The sequence below is a fragment of the Haemaphysalis longicornis genome, unplaced genomic scaffold (genome assembly GCF_048455015.1).
Source record: "Haemaphysalis longicornis isolate Haplotype H1 unplaced genomic scaffold, Haemaphysalis longicornis Haplotype H1 scaffold_14, whole genome shotgun sequence".
In the NCBI taxonomy this organism is placed as follows: domain Eukaryota; kingdom Metazoa; phylum Arthropoda; class Arachnida; order Ixodida; family Ixodidae; genus Haemaphysalis; species Haemaphysalis longicornis.
The window spans coordinates 32,232,472-32,252,652 of NW_027526245.1; the positions used below are offsets into that span (position 1 = coordinate 32,232,472).

Consider the following 20,181-nt stretch of genomic DNA (forward strand, 5'->3'; position numbering starts at 1 on the left):
AACGCCGTCACCGGCGGAGAGGCGTGTTCGGCAGGCTGGACCTAGTTTCCATCGAGCGGCCGTGCCCCAATGCTCCTTCCGTTGAATCCTGAACTCAAAGGCAGCTCCTTCCGGCAAAAAGGAATGGGGTTCGTGTGCCGGCTGAAATTCCTTGAAAAACTTTTACGAACTGGCCAGCCACAGCCTAACAATTGTCACAGGTAATTTTCTTACCACCTATGAAAAATCGCACCCCCGTAAGCGCAGAAATTCACCTTTTCAAAGCGGGAATGAAGTAAACCCATAGTGCACTCGCAAAGTTTTCAGGTCTTGGTGCCCCCAATAATTCACCACGACCTCCACAATCTCCCCGCAATGTTCCCCACTTACCACAGGCAAACAACTTGCACAATGAACAAGAGCCCCCTGAAAGAAGGCCATAGGTGGGACCTCCAAGGGAAACCCCGATCTGAACGAGCAACGCGATCCCGCACGCAGGCGTACCTGCCTCCAGTGTCGGACACAGGATCCAGTGTTGGCACTTGGTCCCCTGGTGCGACCTGCTGGCTCTCGTGGGCTTCCGATGACCCCTCGCTGGCACAGCCCTTCTCCGGGTCAACCTCAGTGCTGCGCGGCGGCGGCGATGACGGCGTGGCCCCAACCCGCTCCGCTGCTCCGCTCACTTCCTTGGGCAGGCCACACACGCTGGAGAGGACGAATCGGTTGTACTCGCCAAACATGCGGGACATCTGCTCCTCCATCTCCATGCGGCAAGCCAGCTCTTTGGCGTCCTCAGAGTCCGTCTGCCCTTCACTGGCCGCCTCCTCCTCCTGCGTCACGGCAGAGCGACCCAGTCCACAGTCGGCCCCCTGCACAACCTGCCATCTGTTAGCAGAAGCTGGAAGTAGTACTCACGTGCTTCTGGCTGCTGCCGTGAGTCACAAAAGGAAAAAATGGCAGAAACATAAGTAAACATTACCCAATGTAGTGCTTCCTACTTTTAAACACAAGCTCTGTTACATCAATTGTATCACAAAACAAATGTTTAGCAAAGTCCAGTTTTTGTCCCCAGGGTGCACGTGCACAGTACACTTTCCCCTCGGCCACAATGAACCAGGGCTGCTTTCATGGCCCGGTTTCTGAAGCAGAGGTTCGGCACTGGTGTGTACCGAAGAAGGCTGGCATCACGATACGTTTAGTGCCAACCCCAAGCAGAGGGCTCTCGAGGGAAGTTACTGAGGCTCATTTGTTCCATTACAAGAAACATGCCAGAGGGACCACCTAGAAGCACATTCCAAAAGGGGCAATAAGTGCACTGAACCAATGAAACAAGATGCGAGACATGTTTGAGTCGAACACTAGCGCAGTGCATTGTAATCACCATTTCTGCACACTCCTCAGACGTAGCCCTTCTTGGCCAATGAGGCGCTTTTCATTAGGCAAGCCATAGGCGTAAAGTTTTCAACTTCCCGGGGGGGGCAAATACAGATGTATATATATATATATATATATATATATATATATATATATATATATATATAGGGATGGGCGAATATTCGGTATTGTCGAATATTCGATCGAATAGCTCTCTATTCGTTATTCGCTTCGATCCGAATGCAGGTATTCGATATTTTCGAATTATTCGATGCTCCCGAATAGGCAGCTAAAAGCCAAGCTTTTCGGTCAAGCTTTCCGAGAGTTACCCCAGGCTTGGCTCAAGACCCACCAACGCGGACATTTCTATTATCAGTGCCGGCACTGCCGAGTTGCTGCCTTGCCTAGAGGTTCGACGAAGCTCTCGGCCGCCAGCACACTTTAGGTTAAAAAAAAAGGCGGCACTGAAACGACACCGCTCCGAACATAGCGGCACCAAGCCAGCAGACTTGTACAGGCCGCCATTTTGAATAGGCATGCCGCCATTTTGAATAGGCTCGCTCAGTGCGGCAGTACGCCTGCACTAAGCGAGCCTATTCAAAATGGCAGCCAGCCACTTGCGCTTTGCTTGGCTACGGCCGAGGATACTAGTGGCTACAATACTTCTTTTTTTAGCGGAGCTCCTAGGCGGCGCTTTAACTTGTGAATGAGTAGAGTTCCTGTATATAGCTCCCGCAGGGAGCTAAGAGTCGCGCGACCCTTTTCCACGCGCCGCCGTGATTGCGACACTCCGGTTATCCATGCCGCGCAGAGAAGCTCCCACTACGGCTGCGCCGCAGCCGCCGACGTGGGCGGCACCACGCCCCGCCCAGGAACAGCAGCAGCAGAAGCGTGAGGCGCCGCCGACCGAAGCGCCCCCACCGCGCATCGGCCGCCGTCGGAAGCGTGGCGGCGAGGCTCCTTCACCCGCGACGGGCGGCTTTCCCGCAGCAATCCGGATAACAAAGATGGCGGTCGGTCGCGCAACTCTTAGCTCCCTGCGGGAGCTAGGAACTCTATGAATGAGCAGCCGGCGGAAACTGCTGCACCTAGAGCATGTGGCGCAACAGGCATTTCTTCATGAAAACTTGTGAATACAGCAAAGGAAAGCTGTGTGTAAGATTTTGCAATAAATGTTCAACTGGTAATAGTTTTGCACAATGCTGTGCCTACGCGAGTTCTAATTATTAGAAAAAATTGTGTACATTAGTCAGGTCACAAGTTGCTCATTTGTCTTTGTGATTTGCAATGTGTACTATTCGAACTATTCGATTCGAAATTATTCGACCAAATCACTATTCGCTTCGAATTCGCTTCGAACCTCAAAATCTATATTCGCCCATCCCTAATATATATATATATATATATATATATATATATATATATATATATATATATATATATTTATTTATTTTAGTTGTTTTATTTTTAACCTTCTAGCTGTCTACATCCCCATTTCCCGCGGGCTTTGCTGATCGCAGCTACTGCTGAATTGGCGTAGCACACACTGCATAGGCGTACAATTTTCCATTCTGTCGTGAGAGTGTGACGAGGGTGGAAGGCATCGGTGCCCCGCGTGAGCTCAGAAAGTTTTACATGTTCGCTGAAACGGTAGGACAAAAAATTGAGAAAACTGGTACATGGTGTCATCATTTATTTTTTTTGTAAACAAGACATTAGGGGCTATAGTGCAATAAACAAAAATGGGATATCTACAAAAGCATTAAAAATGAAATATCTACAAAAACCACACCTAAGCATACATACCCTCCCCCCCCCCACACGCACAAAGTATATGGAGACATGTATAAGTGCAAGCACAACAAATAAAATCACGAATCAGAGTTTTTATACACGTATACATCAACACACAAAAAAACTAAAGGACATACACATACATGATATTTTACAAATGCTTCCATGGAATGGTGTCCTGTACGCAGGTTACTCATTCAAAGACAGAAATGTATTTTTGCGTACAGCCGATCTGCCGATAAATCCGTCAGCAATGAGATATAAGTTTATCTTTCGGCTAAGCTCTTTGTGCCCATGGAGAAGAGCAACATGATTCAGCTTTGTCTGTCCCATCGTCGACCCCAAATATGTTTTGACTCGGCGGAGGCATGAGAATGATCGCTCTGATGTGCACGACGTGACTGGCACAGTCAGTGCAATTTTGACTAGCATGGCTATTTCAGGAAGCAACCCTCTCAGGTGCTCTCCTTTCTCCCCCCTGAACATCTGAACAACGTCTTCAAGTGTTCTGACCGGCGGTTCATTGCGCTGCGTTGCAATGTCAAGCAGCATGTCTCGGGGCAGCTTTAGGCGCTCAGTTTGGAAATCTGAGCCGTAAAACTGGGAAACGTATGTGGCGTCGGCCTTTCCAGCGAGGAACTGCTCAATATTGATGATGTGCTGCCACGTATCGGCGGGATAACGGTCGTCTAAGGAAGAAAGCACCGTGTCCACTACGTTGTAGTACAACTGGCGGTACAGGTCTTCAGTAGAGTGGAACACATGACCCCCAGTTCCATCGTCGTAGCGGCGTGGAGTTTTTTTTGAAGCTGGGATCGATGGCTCTTCAATCTCGAGTTCACTAGCTTCGGCCAGGCTCTCAGCCCAAAAGCGGGGAAAGCTGTGACGGAGTTCATTAATGCTCTCCCTAGCAGCCTTAATCATCCTTTTAGCTTCGTCAAGCATTTAAGACCGTTTCTGTAGAGCGGAGCTCACCGTTTCTAAGCGTGAGAGTACTAGTTTCATTAACTTGAGCATGAAGTAAGTCTGAAACTTTGAAAGCGCCTTCGCGAGCCCAGAAGCCTTTGCGCTGCTCTCACTGCGTTCCGAGGCTACTTCTTGCAAAAATAAGATAAGCGGCCTGTAGTTTTTCAAAACAGAACGTAGGGAAGATGCTTTAAGAGTCCACCTGGTGGGGCAAAACTTAACCAAACTGACGCTTTCTTCCTCTTCCTGAAATGTTTTGAACCAATGAAGGCGCTTTGGGGAGCCTGTGACAAAACTTATCAGCTGCGTTATCACACTCAGAATGTCACGGCATCTGTCAACTGTTTGCATCACGTCGTTCAAAACAAGGTTTAAAAACATGGGCGAGACAGTGCACGTATATAGCTCTAGGCTCCTCCTCTCGTATGAGAGCTTGCAGCCCACTGTGCTGCCCTCTCATGTTTGCCGCGCCGTCATAGCACTGTCCGAGACACTTTTCAATGGGTATGTTAAACCTATGGATAATGTAAAGGTAAAATGAATGAATTTAAACACGCCTCTGCTTAGAACACAAACGACTACACTAAATAAATTTGTTAAGTGTCCCGACTTGACAAACAATTCTCCACCGACTGCCGGTAGCGAGTAATTCTAGACTATGGTCTGAACGAACAGCTGAATACATAGAACTGATGCCACACATACCTTTGCCTTGTTTCTTTGCATGGGTGTCCAGTCCACTCGATCGCGCAGCCCAGCACAACCACTTTCACACGGCACGCTTCCCGCCAAACAAAACGGTTAGACGGATGGTTCTATACTCTTGCCAATCACGTGTAGCGACTGCTTCTGTCCGGCCCGCTACGTTGTTCGGTCGACCGGCCCTCATCTCCAACTTCAAATTTTTACTTTCCTTGCTCCCAAAACACCAAACACTTCAGTTTTATGGCACAGAAACCACGCCTCCAAATGCGTGTCACAACAGTAACGAAGGCCAACTAACACACACCGGGCCGCTGACTGGCCGGATTGCTTGCACTGGTTTTTTTTTTTTTTTTTTTTTTCGTAAAGGCTCGGACTGAGTGTCAACTAGCCGGCCTAGAGGCGCCAAGGGACGCGACGCGTCACAAATGGAAGTACTTTCTTCGAGTGCATTTGTTGTGTTTCTCCAGGGGCGGCGGACACCGCCTAGTGCTTCGGCGGCAACTGGGAATCGGGGAAGCATGCAAGGGGGGCGGGGGCCATGTGGTTTCGAACCGGGCGCGTTGAGTGTTCAGGCTTCGGCGCGGGAACAATAGCGGCAGCGCAGCGGCCGGGTCATAAATCGCTGGGTGGACTCGTCCCGAACGCGCGAAATGTCAAGGCGGCGGCCGCGGCGTCGACGGCTTTCTTTGAGACTGTAACACGCTCTGGTTCGTTTTGAAGTGAGTAATTCGGGGATGACCGGAAACGGAGCGACAACTGGACATAAATTCTCAGAACCGTTGCCCCCCTCTCCAAAGAGCTCCTCAGCTTCTTATTTCTTGTTTTTTTAAGCTTCGCACTTATGCGAGGTCGAAAACGTGTTGCGACCGTCAGAAATACGGGCACGAGTCATTGCACCGCCTAAGGGGCGCTAAAAACCACTGTGTCGCCAAGTGATTTGTGGGCAAGCGGGTTACACCGCATACGCGCACACGCCGGCATGGTTATCGCCTCCTCCGCAGAAGTAGCGCAAGGAGGGGAGCGGTTCTTTATCCAGGCTGCAACCGTGGCCGCCGAACCCGTGCACTTGTTTCGAAGAAGTCGCTTCCTTTACTAGTTGCCGACGGCTGGGGCATCCGCAGAACAGCCGGCCGGCCCCATTTTCCGCCTTTGCCGATGCCTTGGAGGCTGGAGCGTTGGGTTACTGCGGCTTCCCTGTGTCCCACTGGATTGAAGGCCGCACGCTTCCCCACCGGCCGCCTCCTTTCCAGCTTCCTCACCGTTTCTACGAACCGTGTGTGTGCGTGCGCGCACGGCTCAGGACGCATTCCTAGAACAGTGCGCCGGCAGCTTCCGAGGCATCACGGGTGCGTGTTCTTTTGCCATTTGGGTATCGGAGGGTCCTGTCAGCATGCGGCCTTTCGGGACGCATGCGGCATTTCGGGACGTTCCGCGTGCGTCACGACGAACGGTTTTAGGCCATCGACTGATTTGTAGTGGCGGTGCGACCTTTGACGTGACGTTTATGCGCGGAGCGCAGGCTTGGGAACAAGTCAAAGATCCTCAGAGGTGCAATAAAGCCTCTTCGCCCCTAACTGATTTCGGAAAAGGGGACCGCTACACCTGCATGCTGCGGAGCATCGAATAATAACGACGAGTGCCCTCTTATTTCTTCTTTACTGTTTTTACTGTGTTTTTTTTACTGTTTTTCGGTATCGAAATTCGCACCCCCCCCCCCCAAAAAAAAAGTGAAAAAAAAAAAAAAAGTCTCTGGGACCGCTACTGCACCCAGCCAGGGTTCTGTGGAAGACGTTCAAGCTTTCATTGTTTTTCTGGGAAAACCAAGATGTCGCGAATTTAATTAAGCGCACAACGGGCGGAGAGCCGCACCTTTGCGGTCTTGCCAGCAGAATGGCCGATAATTTGTATGGGAGTATTGAAAGACTCGTTTTTCTGTGCGACTGCGTAGAAGGGGCCTGAGAGACGTCGATGTTTCTCTTGTAACGCCGGCGAAATGTCAGTTGTCACGGGTTGTTACCGCTTTAGAGCGTGCAAAGAGCGGGTGCGTACTGGTCGGTATAGTTACACTAGCTGCGAGGTCATTACAGGTTTCACCAACTATCAATATTATGGCCCCGGCTGGCCAGACGGAGAGAGTTCTACACGAACTTCCCCGGTGGGGGTGACGCCCCCACCGGGGAAACTCGGTGGGGGCCCGCGCCCCGTTGCGCCCACGTAGTTGACGCCTATGAGGCAAGCCGTTTCATTCCATATTGCCTGTTGATGTCCCAACAGTAGGCTTTGAGTTTTTCTCAATGCGTAGTAAAGCGGGGTGATGTACAGTCGAACCCCGCAATAATGAAACCGCCGGGGAAAGCAAGAAAATTCGCTTTTGCAGGAATTTCGTTGTCGCGAGAATGAAACATAAACGACCGGAAAATTGACCACAAACCAAAAATTTATTTCCTAAAGTCGGTTATATTACTTCGTGGGCCTTACCTTGCAGCCAACGTCACAGTTCAGCTATCACTGTACAAGTGGTTCATTGCTAGTCGTCGTGCGCGCCCAAGAACGAGATCGTATCAAACGCATCCAAAACATTCCGTGGGTTCACCTTCTCTGCACGTTTTCCGCCCTGGCCCTCGGCACCAAGTACGTCCGATCATGCAAGTGGAGCCCAGTTTCTTCTGTTTACGAACTTTGCCAGACAGAGTGGCACCTTGTTTCACCAATACTGTTTACAAAGCTTAGTGAGCACCGCTTTCTAGACGTCCAGAAAAGTCACAGCTGTCACTGTTTTGTTTTGCGCACGTGCGCCATTTAAAACTGGTGGGATCCTTGCTTTTCAAAATGGTTGAGCTAGTTGCAGGCGTTTCCAAACTCGTCGGCGCTATTATCCCTTGGGCCACTGACTTGGGCGATGATGGCTGCCTTACCTCGTAACGATAAAAACCTCCACTTTTGGGTTGGCGAAGGCATCTTACTGAGAGCAAAAATGCCAATCGCCACACACAAACAACAAACGCACGCGCTCTGTTCAGCCGCGGTAGTGGGCTAGCGTAGCCCAAGCCAAAGCCGCGACTTGAGTCACCATGTGTCACCCTCTGGTGGTGCCGCTGCGAGGCTGCCTCCACGGCCGCTGGCTGCGCGGTCTTTTGTAAACAAATATGGCGGCGGCCATGCAAACGTGCTGTGGCTGAAGTTTACGCACTTTGAGTCCAAAAAAAATGCACTTGAGCACTTTTTGGATACAGTTACCCTCCAATGGGTAGGTAAAATGCCGACCAAACTTGCACCGAATTTCGTTAACGCGGGATCAGTTTCCAAAAACGTTTCATTGCCGCGAGATATAAAATACATGGGCGTCTATGGACGTTCGCCGGGGATGCGAAAATATTTCGTTGCCGTGGGAATTTCGTACCAGCGGGATTTCGTTATCGCGGGTTTTGACTGTATGACCCAAGTTTCAAGTTGTGCTCCTAAAGTCATTAAGCTTCCACCCCGTATCTATAGGACAGGAGGATTCAATTGCTTGTTTGATGTCATTGGCTGCAAAGACAGCAGCAGGCATGCACTGCCAAGATTCCCTGGTGGCTACCAATCCGAATCAGAGTGCACCCTCTTCTCCAGGGGCCCTCGTGCTTCTGGCCTCTCGAGCACAACTAGAATCCAATGTTGGTGCAGGGAACAGTGCCTGGGAACCAGAAAAGTTCCCCTCGCCAACCGTGTTCCCTCCACGAGCACAGCTCCCTTCAACCGCCAAATGTGCACTCTCTGCTCCTGCTCACATGACACGAACTAAAGGTGGACGCTCGCCTATCACGCGCTACAATTTTCATGCGCAAATTGGCCTCATGAGACATAGTGAAGGCAGGATAATTTAGGCACGTGTACGGGTAATTCGGGACCGTGTTCCTCCCTTTCCAAACCTCATAACCTCTCCCAAAAAAAATTTCTCGCTACAGCCCTGCTAACTGCCACCATAATTATCACCAGGAATCGCGGCGTGGCTGTATACAGTGTGTGAAACCAATAGAGGCCCTCTTCTTCCATGGGTACATGTACTGTCTGCATTTGCACTGTTTGCACACATTAGTGGCTCAGCATTCATTGGATACAACAAACTGGACATACAATGCAGATTCTGCACACAGCCACATTTGCTTGCAATGATCCCCAGTTGGAACATGCACCCATGTCCCCTGCTGCAGGCAATTTCAAAAGAAGGCAAAATAAAACTTTGATTACTCAAAAGGCCTGCCTTTTCCCCAACTACAATGATGCAGATTTCATCACAAATATTGTAGGTGCCATTCGGCAAAACATGTGATGCAGTGTTGCCTCCCCGGCCATCTTCCAGCAATTTCCCTAGGACGTCACAGAATCTTGTTTCTGCCATTGGCAGCCAAGAAACGTCGCTGGGCAACTGTGTTTGTTCATTAATCACACCACTTGAATGCTAACGTACAGCTGATGCACTCACAGCTACGTCGTTAGTGCGGGCCCATACTACGTCACTGTAGCACTGCATTAAGGGGGGACGAGGGTCTTAAAACTAACTTTTTTATTTATGGGTAGAAACTTATGGAAATTTGCACACGGATGTGCTTTTCTCTGTAGATTTCAAATATGCAATTATATTTGAGCTGGTGCTGTTAGTTCAAAAGTTATCATACAAAGTCTAGACCGCAATTACCGTATAATGCGGAATATAGGTCGAGGCGGAATATAGGTCGACCCCCTTACCTTGTAGCCGAAAAATTTAAAAAAAAATAAGTGGGTACCAACCATTGTTTTATTGAGACTATAACTTGTTTCGTCTCAGATTACTCATTTAAAACTCCTGAAGTATCGTCGGACGACTGCTTCTGGTTCGCAGTCGCCCACACAGCAGGTCGTCCTCGGTGCAGTCCAGGGAATTGCTTATGCAGCACTTCTTAAACACTCGCAAAACCATGTCATCGTGAAGCGAGCGCAAAGCATGGGACACTCGTGTGCAGACCGTAGCGACAGCCAGTCTGTGCAGGCGGTCAGCAAACATCTTGGGGTGGGGTATCCATTCGTAGAGACATCGCATGACGCTAGCGGACAAAATTTGCCCCTTTGTACAGCACCACAAGTGCACAGAGCAGCGCTCATGAAGCGAGGTCTTCTGAGTGTTGCATACCGAGAGCTGCCCCTTCAGCTGACGCCGCTAGCAACACTTCTTTTGGTGATACCGAACTGGCGCAAGGCGGACACGTCATTGGCCTTGGAAAACCCCCACCTTTTCTTTTAAATGCTGCTGTGAACTGGCACCAAGTGCCTAAACTCATTTTGAGCAAGAAGAAAATAGCACGCACACATTCGCCGACAGCGAGAGAAGCAACAAAACAAAGATGGCGTCGCGTCCGATTGATGGTGGTGGCGATGGCGATGGTGCCTTTGGGGTTTGCATGGGCTCGATGGGCTGCCTGTTCGCCAGATGACAACTGCCAAATGACTGCAATATAGGTCGAGGGGTGACTTTTCGGCAAATTTTTCTGTAAAAAATCTCGACCTATATTCCGCATTATACGGTAGGTAATTTCTTACGCAGCTTTAATGAACTTTCGCATTGCATTTTGTCGCTTTTAATTACATGAATGGATAGCCAGAAAGTTCCCATACCCGATGACATTCTTCGTTTTTCTCTAAAGTCACGGCATCCTAAAAAAATATGTCAAGTACAAAAAATGGCTGTATTGGATATTTTGGCTCATCAAAGTAACTGCAAGTCATTATTTATGCGTAGCCTAAACAGAAAAACTAAGAATGTCATCAGCTGCCTCAGGCTGTACTGAAAAAAATGGTACCAAGATTGACCTTATGAAGCAAAAAGAAGTTTCCAAAAAGCTGCGTAAGGCCAAGGAAAGTGACCAAAAATATGAAACTGAGAAAACTGCATTTGAAGTTTGGCCATGTGTTATGAGATGAACCGTCAGTAGTGTAGCTTCAAAATTTCCCAGTAACAAAGACATGTTCTTCCCATTTTCAAATCTGTCTTTGGATTCCAAAAATGTCAACTAGAACTGGAGATACAAAAGGCCAAGTAACGGCCCCCATCAGGAATTTAGCAAAATTTATCGACTTCGAATCAGTTGGCATTTTGTTAGCGTTGTGAAATCTGGTGGTGTCTTGCTGGCGTCGTGAAAACTGCAACGGTCCTTTGTGAAGTGCCATCATCTATTACAGTGCACTGTGGTACCCAGAATATCGTGTACGGCAAAAGTGTGAGGGTGAAACTTGCTTTAGGTGCCCCCCTTTTTTTGTTCTTTGGTGAGGCTATTTCATTCGCGGTTTTTATGCTGGAAGTTTGAGAGGATACAGGGGTGGGACACTGCGCAGTGCGTTTTCCGCAAATGCATTATGTTGTTGGCCCTCAAAAGAGTCTTTTGGGGAAAATAAATGTAGCCGAAAGGCAAACTTTCTTGGCCTATGGGGATAAACCCATAGACGCCTTTTTCCTTCAAGCCGTGCATGGTGCGGCTATCTCCATCGGACATCACGGTTGTGTACTGCAGCCCATTCTTGGAGAGCGAGCGCTTGAACATTATCAGGGCTGTCTCTACCGCCATGCGTCCTGCACCACAGTCAATGTTTCGCTGACACTCATGGTCTGCCAGCCAATCTTCGTAGCCCTCATCTGAAGCTTTGGGTCCGATGGCGCAACATAAGCAAAAGTTAGAGAGGACTACATGATCAATCACCAAGCCGGTGTACACTTCAATGATGCAGCCCACTCCAATGTGTGACAACCGACCCCTTGTCATCGACGTGCCATCAAACATCACATCTATGTTGTTTGGCGGCTGACCAAGGTCCGAGTACAAGTCCTTGATGGCACGCACACTATCAGCTTCAGAGGCTGCTGCAGTGTCCTCGCAAACCTGAACCACTTTCCTCAAGTGCGCTTGGAATGTCTTGTGGTGCAGGCCTCTGTGGGACAAGTTCATACCAGCACAAAAATCTGACAGAGCAGTCACCTCCTTCCCGATGCTTTGAATACTTTTCAAAGCCCTCATATTCACTTCAAAAAGAGTGATATTGCCAGATCCTTCGGTCCTTGGCGAGGAAAAACGTTCCACACGGTGTTCACAAACCGAGCACGTCACCTCGAGCTTCACGGCGAGGCCGTACTGCCGGTCAGGCTTCCTCAAATCCGGCGCCGCCAGCCCGCACTTGCCGCACCTGACGTGTGCAAAAAGGTCCTTCAGCATTGCAAAATCCACTAAGACAAAATCTGTGCCGGATTCTTCCTCTGAGTGCGCCAAATCCACTTCAAGGAGGTCGAATTTCTGCTGCGTTGCTGACTTGGTCTCCATTCCGCGCTTGACCTCGTCCGCGTGTTCCGTACGCGTGGCGATCTCCTCCGCCGTGTAATACCTCGTGTCAAGCCGGCAGGACGTGCTTGGACCAGGTATGGATTCTGGAGGTGGTTGGTCAGGCGATGGGGCAGGCGAGGCAATACGAGGCGGCGAACGATTCTCATCCGGCGGAGTCGAGCGGCCCGAAGTCGCACCACGCGACCTTGGGATAGGCGGACGACGCTTTCGCTTCCCGTGCGCATGACGGGTCATATTCTTCAAACGTACGTCTCCTGGCATCATTCACGAAAGTACGCGATGGAAGAATTAGAAGAAACTGTAAAAAAAAACTGCTCTAAGCGAGCGCTGCGCCAGAAGAGCGGACTCCGTCAGACGCGCGTAGCAGACGCCATGATGGCGACCGCCATGACAGCAGTCGCGCCGACCAATGGGAGGGGTCGTATGGCGAACTCAAACCGCGCGCGCCCGCTCTAGCCAATCGGCGGCCGAGAAGGTGCCTTCGGAAAACTGGCAAGGGCGGTCGTTCTACTCAAGCGACGCCATTTTGAGATATCGCAAAATGCGCACAAAGAAACAAGCTTCAAAACAAGACCAAGATGGCGGCGATCGGTCGGCTGCTTCGCCCGCGGGGCGCGCGGGAATTTGAAGCAACTTTTGCCCAATTCGGGGCATTTCGTGGCCCTCGAGGCGTTTCAAAACATGATTTTAGAGTATTTCCCGATGGAATTTCGCGTTGATATTTTGAAGGCAGGTGCTTGAAGGTACAATAATTCCAAAAATTGGATTTTCTCAAAATCGATATTTTGGCCATTTTTTACCATTCTAAGACCCGCGTCCCCCCTTAATACAATTCTAACGTGCAACTTTTTTTGGCTACGAGTAACCTTCAGATCTGTGTGCACATCACAATCGGGCTCACAGCCAAAATCGGCTTCAAAGTGGCCGGCAGCATTTCCACGTACACAAACGCCTCCAAGAATGCAATTCAATCCTATCAAAATAAACTTTTTTTTAATGTAAGTAAACTTTCCTGACCATTAACTGAGCATTAACTATCTAACATTCGTAAGGCCGAAGCTGAAATATGCATCGGCCATCTGGCATCCATCACAATCATACCTAACTGTACAGCTCGAATCCATTCAAAACCGCGCTGCACGCTTTATCACCTCGCAATATTCAAGTCATGTCAGCGTCACTGCCCTTAAACTGTCTCTCTCCTTTCCGACCCTTGAGTCACGTAGCGTTATTGCTCGCCTATGCCTCCTCCATAATTTATTTTATCGACCCGAATCAAGACACACGCTACTAATGCCGCCTCACAGAATATCACCCCGCTTAAATCACACTTGCCCATTAGCTCCAATAGCCGGCGGAACATCAGCATTTGCTTCGTCATTTTTTCCTAACGCTATTACTCTATGGAACGCTTTACCCGCCGACATCGTCACATGCACCAATAACAAGCAATTTAGAGATAAGCTTGAAAAGACGTTCGCATAATGCATTAACAATGTAATTCTACTGTTCTGTCTTGATGGTCCTATTGATGCTTCAACTGCTTTTTTTCTTTTTGAATTCTGTTTGCTGACTTCACTGTTACCTTTGTACATTTTTTGTAATTTTACTTAAGGTATTCTTTGTTTGTATTTTCCTGCCTTCTTGTTCACCTTCTTGTTTTTTTTTTTTTTTGTTCAATTGTACTCCTGCAAACCCTGTTATCCCCCCCCCTTATGTAATGCCTCCGGGCCCTTAAGGGTATAATAAATGAAATGAAATGAAATGAAATTATAGTCGAGAGCATACAAGAACTGTGCGAATACGATAATATTTCTTGCATTTTTCGAGCTAACAAAACGTCTTTTGTGGCTGGATTAAAGCTGAGGGAGACACAAAAGTCCACAGCTCTTTCAAATTAAACAAAGCTGCATTCCACCTCAAATGCCCCTTTAAAATTTATAGCCCAACACTTGCAACGTGAGCAGCCAGCCTACCTTGAGCAAGGAGGCGTGGGGGACCGTCCAGTCGAAGTCGAGCGGCGGCAGCTCCGTCGCAACGGCCATGCCCTTCTGAATGAGCCAGTCGGCCGCACTGGCCCTGCCTGCCTCGCAAGAGTCGAAGAGCAGCACCTCGTAGCTGCTGCCTCCACCCTGGCCGTCCCGCCTCCGCCTGGCAACCTGCGACCAATGGCAAGACGGCATCGTCGAAGATGCATCACGTGTGCGCCAAAGACGAGGACGAAGCGACGAGAGGACACGACATCACACACGTGCATTGCCACATGAGTGAACACATGTTCCTGAATTACCAGTATGACAGCAAAACCTTGATGGAACTCCAGAAGAAGGAATCGCTGATAACAGCGGCCAATACTAACCAACCATCCCCAATTTCATAGCTGCTCAGAACTCGTGGTCACAAAGTAATACGGGCAGGTTTTTCCTTCTCCCTTCAAGGACACAATAAACTCAATAAAACGACTACCTTATACAACAAAGGCAATTATGAAGCCATGAACAGCGGGCTGAGTTAAACACTTCTATACTCGATCCGTGCACGATAACAGCGTAAGCTTTAAGGGGAAACGCTCCTCGAAACAACCTTCATTTTAAGGTTGTTTTACTATTTGCACTACAGGTAAAAAAATTCATACATTCAAAAATCTTGCCATGCAAATTTCAAATATGCCTTTAGTTTTTGTGTGGCAGTAATAGCTCTTGAGTTATGCCGTATGCAAGGCAAAACTGTAATGATTTTCGTGGGACCTTTCTATGCAGTGAGTGTTCATGAAAAGCATCTTGCTGTACTACAATTTAGCCTTTTGAATACTGCAAGTACAAATATATATAGGCAAGAACTGTCTACAAGTGCTGAAAGTCCACAAAAAAAAAAAAAAAACTTAAGTGATTTTTTTCTTTACAATGCTTTAAAGGGACACTGAAGTGATATGTAAACATTGCGGGATTACTAGCGCAAATTGTAGTCCGGAGTTCCCAGGCCATGTTTCGACCACTCTGGGCGCGTTTACGCGATTTTATTTAGTAGAAAAATAAATTCGAAAATGCTGTCCTCCTCTCTTTAAGCTCGCCCATTTTCTGCGGCGTTTTCATGTGACGTCGGGAGGAGCCGAGCTCACAATTGGCTGCGCTACTGCACGGCTCCCCAGCCTTCAGACAGAGTCAGTCGGCCCAGCGTTTCGTCCGCCGGCCGCCGACGGGTCGCCGCAATTCGTTCCCTCAGTTGAAACGAAGCCAGGACACGTTTGTGAATGGAAGACAGTGCCTTTCTTTACTTGGTTAGTTTGTACACTGTATCTAGCTCCAAGTCAAGGTCGCTTCACACAAGCGCACATGCGACGGTTCGCTGACTGGTACGCCAGTGGGAAAATATAAGGCCTCTTGAAGGCGGGAGAAGAGTCAGCGAAGTCAATATAGGTACTAAGGAAATAAAATCAACTGATATTTCTAACGTACAGCGTAAAACTAGGGTGCAGGAAGCACTTTTTGCTAGCACAGCGGCCAGCGGCACGGCTACGCATCTGCGAACGCTTATCCGTCTAAGAAATGAAATTGCTAGACGTGAGATATTGTGGAAACTTGGGGGGTACTTACTGCACGACCGCAAAACAACAAATAGTCACCTAAGCTGCTTGGAATGCTAAAACTAAATAAAAGTGTAAACTGGTTATACCGTATTTACTCGCATAATCCTCGCACTTTTTTTCCGGAAAAGTCAATGCAAAGTTAGGGGTGCGAGAATTATGCGGAAAAAAAAAATCCGGTGCACAGTGTTGCCAATTTGCCTTATGCCAATCCCGCTAAATGTAGCGGTCGTTTTTTGTATAGGTAAGCTCAGTGTTGCCAACAGCAGCTATTTCTTTTTATTTTATTATTTACAACGTAAACATCCTCCCGTCGATCAGCGATCATGAAATTGCCGCCTTCGCTTTCTGGCGCGCGCCTTACCTCGTCGTCGTATGTGCGTGCCCTACTCCAGTAACGCACGTTGAAGTCGGTGACGCCGAAGTGCCTGCCTGCGTCACGTTTGCCGTGTTCGATCGCGTACTCTTTCGCTTTCAATTTGAAAGCGGCAGTGTAGCTGGCGTTCCTCCCCATGGCGAAGCGGCACCAAGCACAAAACAATTAGATCAAAAAGTTCTCAAAACGGCAGCGAGCTATCCACCACTGACGCGAGTGACTCACTGATTGCTGCCGCTCAACGGCGGGACCACGACGGCGACACAACGACACGACAGCGGGCTGCGCGAACACCGACTAGTTGCGCGCACGCGAAACATGCGCGAAACCGGCTAAAGGACAGTGTGAGTAGCGTGTTAGGGCGCCTGTTAGGGAGTAGCCATGCAGGTTGTTAGGGCGCCTGGATGGCCTTGGATACACAGCGCTCTCCGCCGAACGGAGAGGCGGCGGGGGAGGGCGCGCGTTGGAGAGCGCGTGCACCATGCGGGTTTCGCGAGCAGGCAACTTTCGCCGCTGCAAAGTTGGGGTACGAGGATTATGCGAGGAACCAAAAAATTCAAGTTTTGGTGGCTCACATTAGGGGTGCGAGGATTACGCGAGTGCGAGGATTACGCGAGTAAATACGGTACATTATATACCTTATATTTCCTGGGTCGGTCGCGCTCGCCCGTGGCCAAGTGGTTTGGAGCGTTAGGTATGTCAGCGCAAGTGTTTTGCAAGTCACAAGTTCGAATCCCCGCGGGTACGTGCTTCTTTTTTTTTTATAAGTTAAGTTTTTCGTTTTCCGCAGATGTTTTCTATACTGAGTTCACCTTTTTTGGGCTGCAAAGCTAATTTCTCCACAAACTAGTTCACTGAACGCGCGCAGGCTGGCACTGGCGTGCTAGCGAGTTCTCATTGGCGTGCTGTTGCCATAAGCACCGACTGCTTGCGGGCAGTGGGCACAGAACAGAATCAACAGACCCTTGGCCTGGTGCGAACGCGCTTTTTACGATACAGGCATGAGTGAGGCAAGCTCCAATTATATGGGAAAAGCGCATGGCATTTGAGCGTCTGCGGGGACGCGGAGGGCGTTCATGCACTGCATAGGCCTCGGCTAGTGAACGCTACGATTCCAAGCCATCCTGGGAGGCTTACCTTTTGCATTTTACAGCCGACAACATGGCAGAAGCGCGGTACGATGATTACTGAGATTTTGACAATGACCATCCAACAACGCCATTGGTTGTGTTTTACACAACCGAAACCAAAACTTGTTTGATTGCTAACCTTGGGCATCGTCCAATCACGGTGCCCTCTCCTCCCAACGTCACAGCCTTAGTTGGTGCGGCCGCCGCAAACTGCGCATGGTAGTTTTTCTTCTTTCGCGCTTTGTAAAATAATTACCGATTTGTCAACCGGATAAACGATGCAAAGTGTCCTGATTTGAGCCAGTCTACGCAGTGCAAGCAAAAACTGGAGCTTGACAAATTCACTTCAGTGTCCCTTTAAACATAACCTTGTACTTGCATAACCCCTTGTACTAGGCATACAGTGTAGACCGCTTATAAAATCCGCACTATAAGCGATACCGCACTATAACCAAAACACGCGCGAATTCAACCACATCACCACCTATCTCTCAAGTCAACCTATATTTATCATCACTCAAACGCACAGCACTTAAAAACGAAGGTACGGTCTATATTTCGCATTATTTTTAACATTAGCCGCTGCTGCAGGGCAGAAGCGCAGTCTCACAAACGGCGAGCGCGGCTTTAACTTCCGTAGTGTTTGTTTTGAAAGGCCACGGCTGCGTTTTTAGCGTCTATGAACAGATGCTGCAAGACGCAATAAAAACGCCAGCGGGTTTTTTTTTTTTTTTTAACCCCACCTTGTGTTCACGATGCCGAAGGCGGCTGCTTATCAGCGCAACGTACTGGTGGTGGAAATCTTCGGCTTCGCGCGGCTTGAATGTTCGGAAAGGGAAAGAGCGGTGGCTTATCTGCAACAACGTTCTAAAGCGTGAACCGCGTGGTAGGTTTGGTATCGCGAAAACGTCCAGTGCACGCCAGCGCGGATACAACTGGCGTGGTGTGGGCGGCGCCAACGTTACTAGATTATTTTCAGTTGTAAAACTGGGCGGCGCTGCCCGGAACCACCACCGATCCTTCTCTCTGTGGCGCTGCAGTCGCAACCGGCTCGGTAGACGGGGCGCTCACAGGCGGTTTCGCTTATGCCTCTCCCTTCGCGTTCCTAATTCAGCGCTCGGCGCATACTTCTCTCGTGCGTGCGTGGGCGCGTGGGTGGGCGCACACATTTGGTAATTATTTACATTGTCGGAAGCACATAGCTACAATATACAGCAGACACAATGACATTTTTTTCGCCCCTTGTGTGGTTCTTCCAGGTCCTATTTTTGCCGAAGAGCAGTACTCGCAGTAGCCGACGCATTCAGTGCCCCGGTCTCCGGCGTTTCTTGTTCGCGTGGTCATTCTCCGTAGTGTTGAATGCGCGATGCCGTTCGAGTGGCACGTTTAGTGATTTGCCAGCAACTGTATTCCATTGATGTGGGCCTCTGCATGTGAGGCTGAGGCAGACAATGCCGACCTGCTTCGTTCCCGGGTGTACCAGCAGCAACAATTAAGAGCAACACGGACAGGCACTTCTTCTCGGCTCCCAAAGATGCGACGCTTCGCTCGCTATGGCATAAGGCCATCCCGCGTTCGGATAAGGAGCTTTCGACAAAGTCCAAAGTGTGCGACTGCCATTTTCACGTACAGGACATCGACAAATGGTACGTACACAAAATGACGTTCACTCTGAGGAAATCTCTGCGCGCGTCATCAAATCGTATTTGGTGACGCGCATGCATTTCTATTCCAGATTCCTTCAGTGAGAACGTCCCTTGAATGTGCAGGTTAAGTCGGCGCACAACGCGCTAAGCTACTGTAAGCACGCTGGCAAAGTTGGAGTTTGTTGTAAATGAAAAAAAAAAAAACCTTGCATACATGTATCTATTCATTACTTTTTTCTGTTAACATGCTTTGGTATTTTGTAGCCATATTCACCATAAGCAAAAAAGATGTGGAGTTGATTTCTAAATAAAAATGCTTGCATGTTTCTATTCATTACTTACTTTGTTTCTCTTAACGTGCTTTGGTGTATTGTAGCCATGTTCACCTTAAAGGAGCCATGAAGAGAAAATGCAAGTTGGTTTTATTCGAAAGATTTCGTGTTTTATAGTGCCCCCAGCGCTTGTCCGGATACAAACGGTGCTTTATTCACTGAGAAATTAAACAATTTAGGTTAAAATGTTGATTTTCCCGCTCAATCGTGCGTTTTCGTGGTCCCAAGTGGCATCACGGGAACCGACCGCTCTGCAGCCTAGAGTACCTTCATTCACGCATCCGCCGTACAGGGTAGAGACACGTAACGCTGGCGCCGCCATGTTCGGTTGCTCGCTCGCCGCCGAAGCAAGTCATTGTGTCAAAACCGCGCTAAAATTATCGCCGCAACGCGGTTTACTGAAGAAGTTTGAATCATATTGTCTGTTTCGCGTTGCTAGGTCTCGTGGGAAACGAAAAGAATAACGCGTTGAGCCCGTTGGCCCAATTGCGGCGGCACGGGACCGTTCAAAGGTTGTCTCCACCCTGTACAGCGGTGTTGGTTTGTTCCCGCGTTTCTTTACGTTCCGTAACCTAGATGGCGCCACCATACCGTGGCAAGCGTTTGGTTTGTTTTTGCCCGCATTTAAACCTGGCTTGTTTTTGTTCTGGGAGAAAATATTCGTTCCCTGAAACAGTGCTCGCTCGACAAATGGGGTCACGTAAGACACCGTTGCTTGCGTCAATCGGCCAGTGTCGTCTGAGACAACCCCAAGCCCCGTAGTGCTGTGCAGCTAAACCAAAGCATGCTGTGCGCAGTACGAACAGCAGAACGCATCAGTACTTCTATGTTTACATGTGCTTTCGTAACTTCCACTGTTTGTCCCATCATTCTTATTGCTTTGTAAAGAATGTGCCCTAAATTTAAGCGCAAATCGCTCGTTCGTCTAGTTTGTAAGCTCTACCTAATTTGCG

The 20,181-nt window shown here is 49.0% G+C and overlaps 1 protein-coding gene across 2 annotated transcripts in view; it reads right to left on the reverse strand.

Annotated features, from left to right (window-relative positions):
- Positions 1-20,181, reverse strand: part of LOC144165230 (putative ATP-dependent RNA helicase TDRD12) — a 146,491-nt gene that overhangs the window by 23,302 nt on the left and 103,008 nt on the right. For both annotated transcript variants that reach the window (XM_077695349.1, XM_077695348.1), the window contains exons 24-25: positions 14,138-14,320; positions 484-809 (exon numbers count right to left, since the gene is read on the reverse strand). In XM_077695349.1, the coding sequence (XP_077551475.1) occupies positions 484-809; positions 14,138-14,320 (509 nt within the window). The remainder of the gene's footprint in view (positions 1-483; positions 810-14,137; positions 14,321-20,181) is intronic.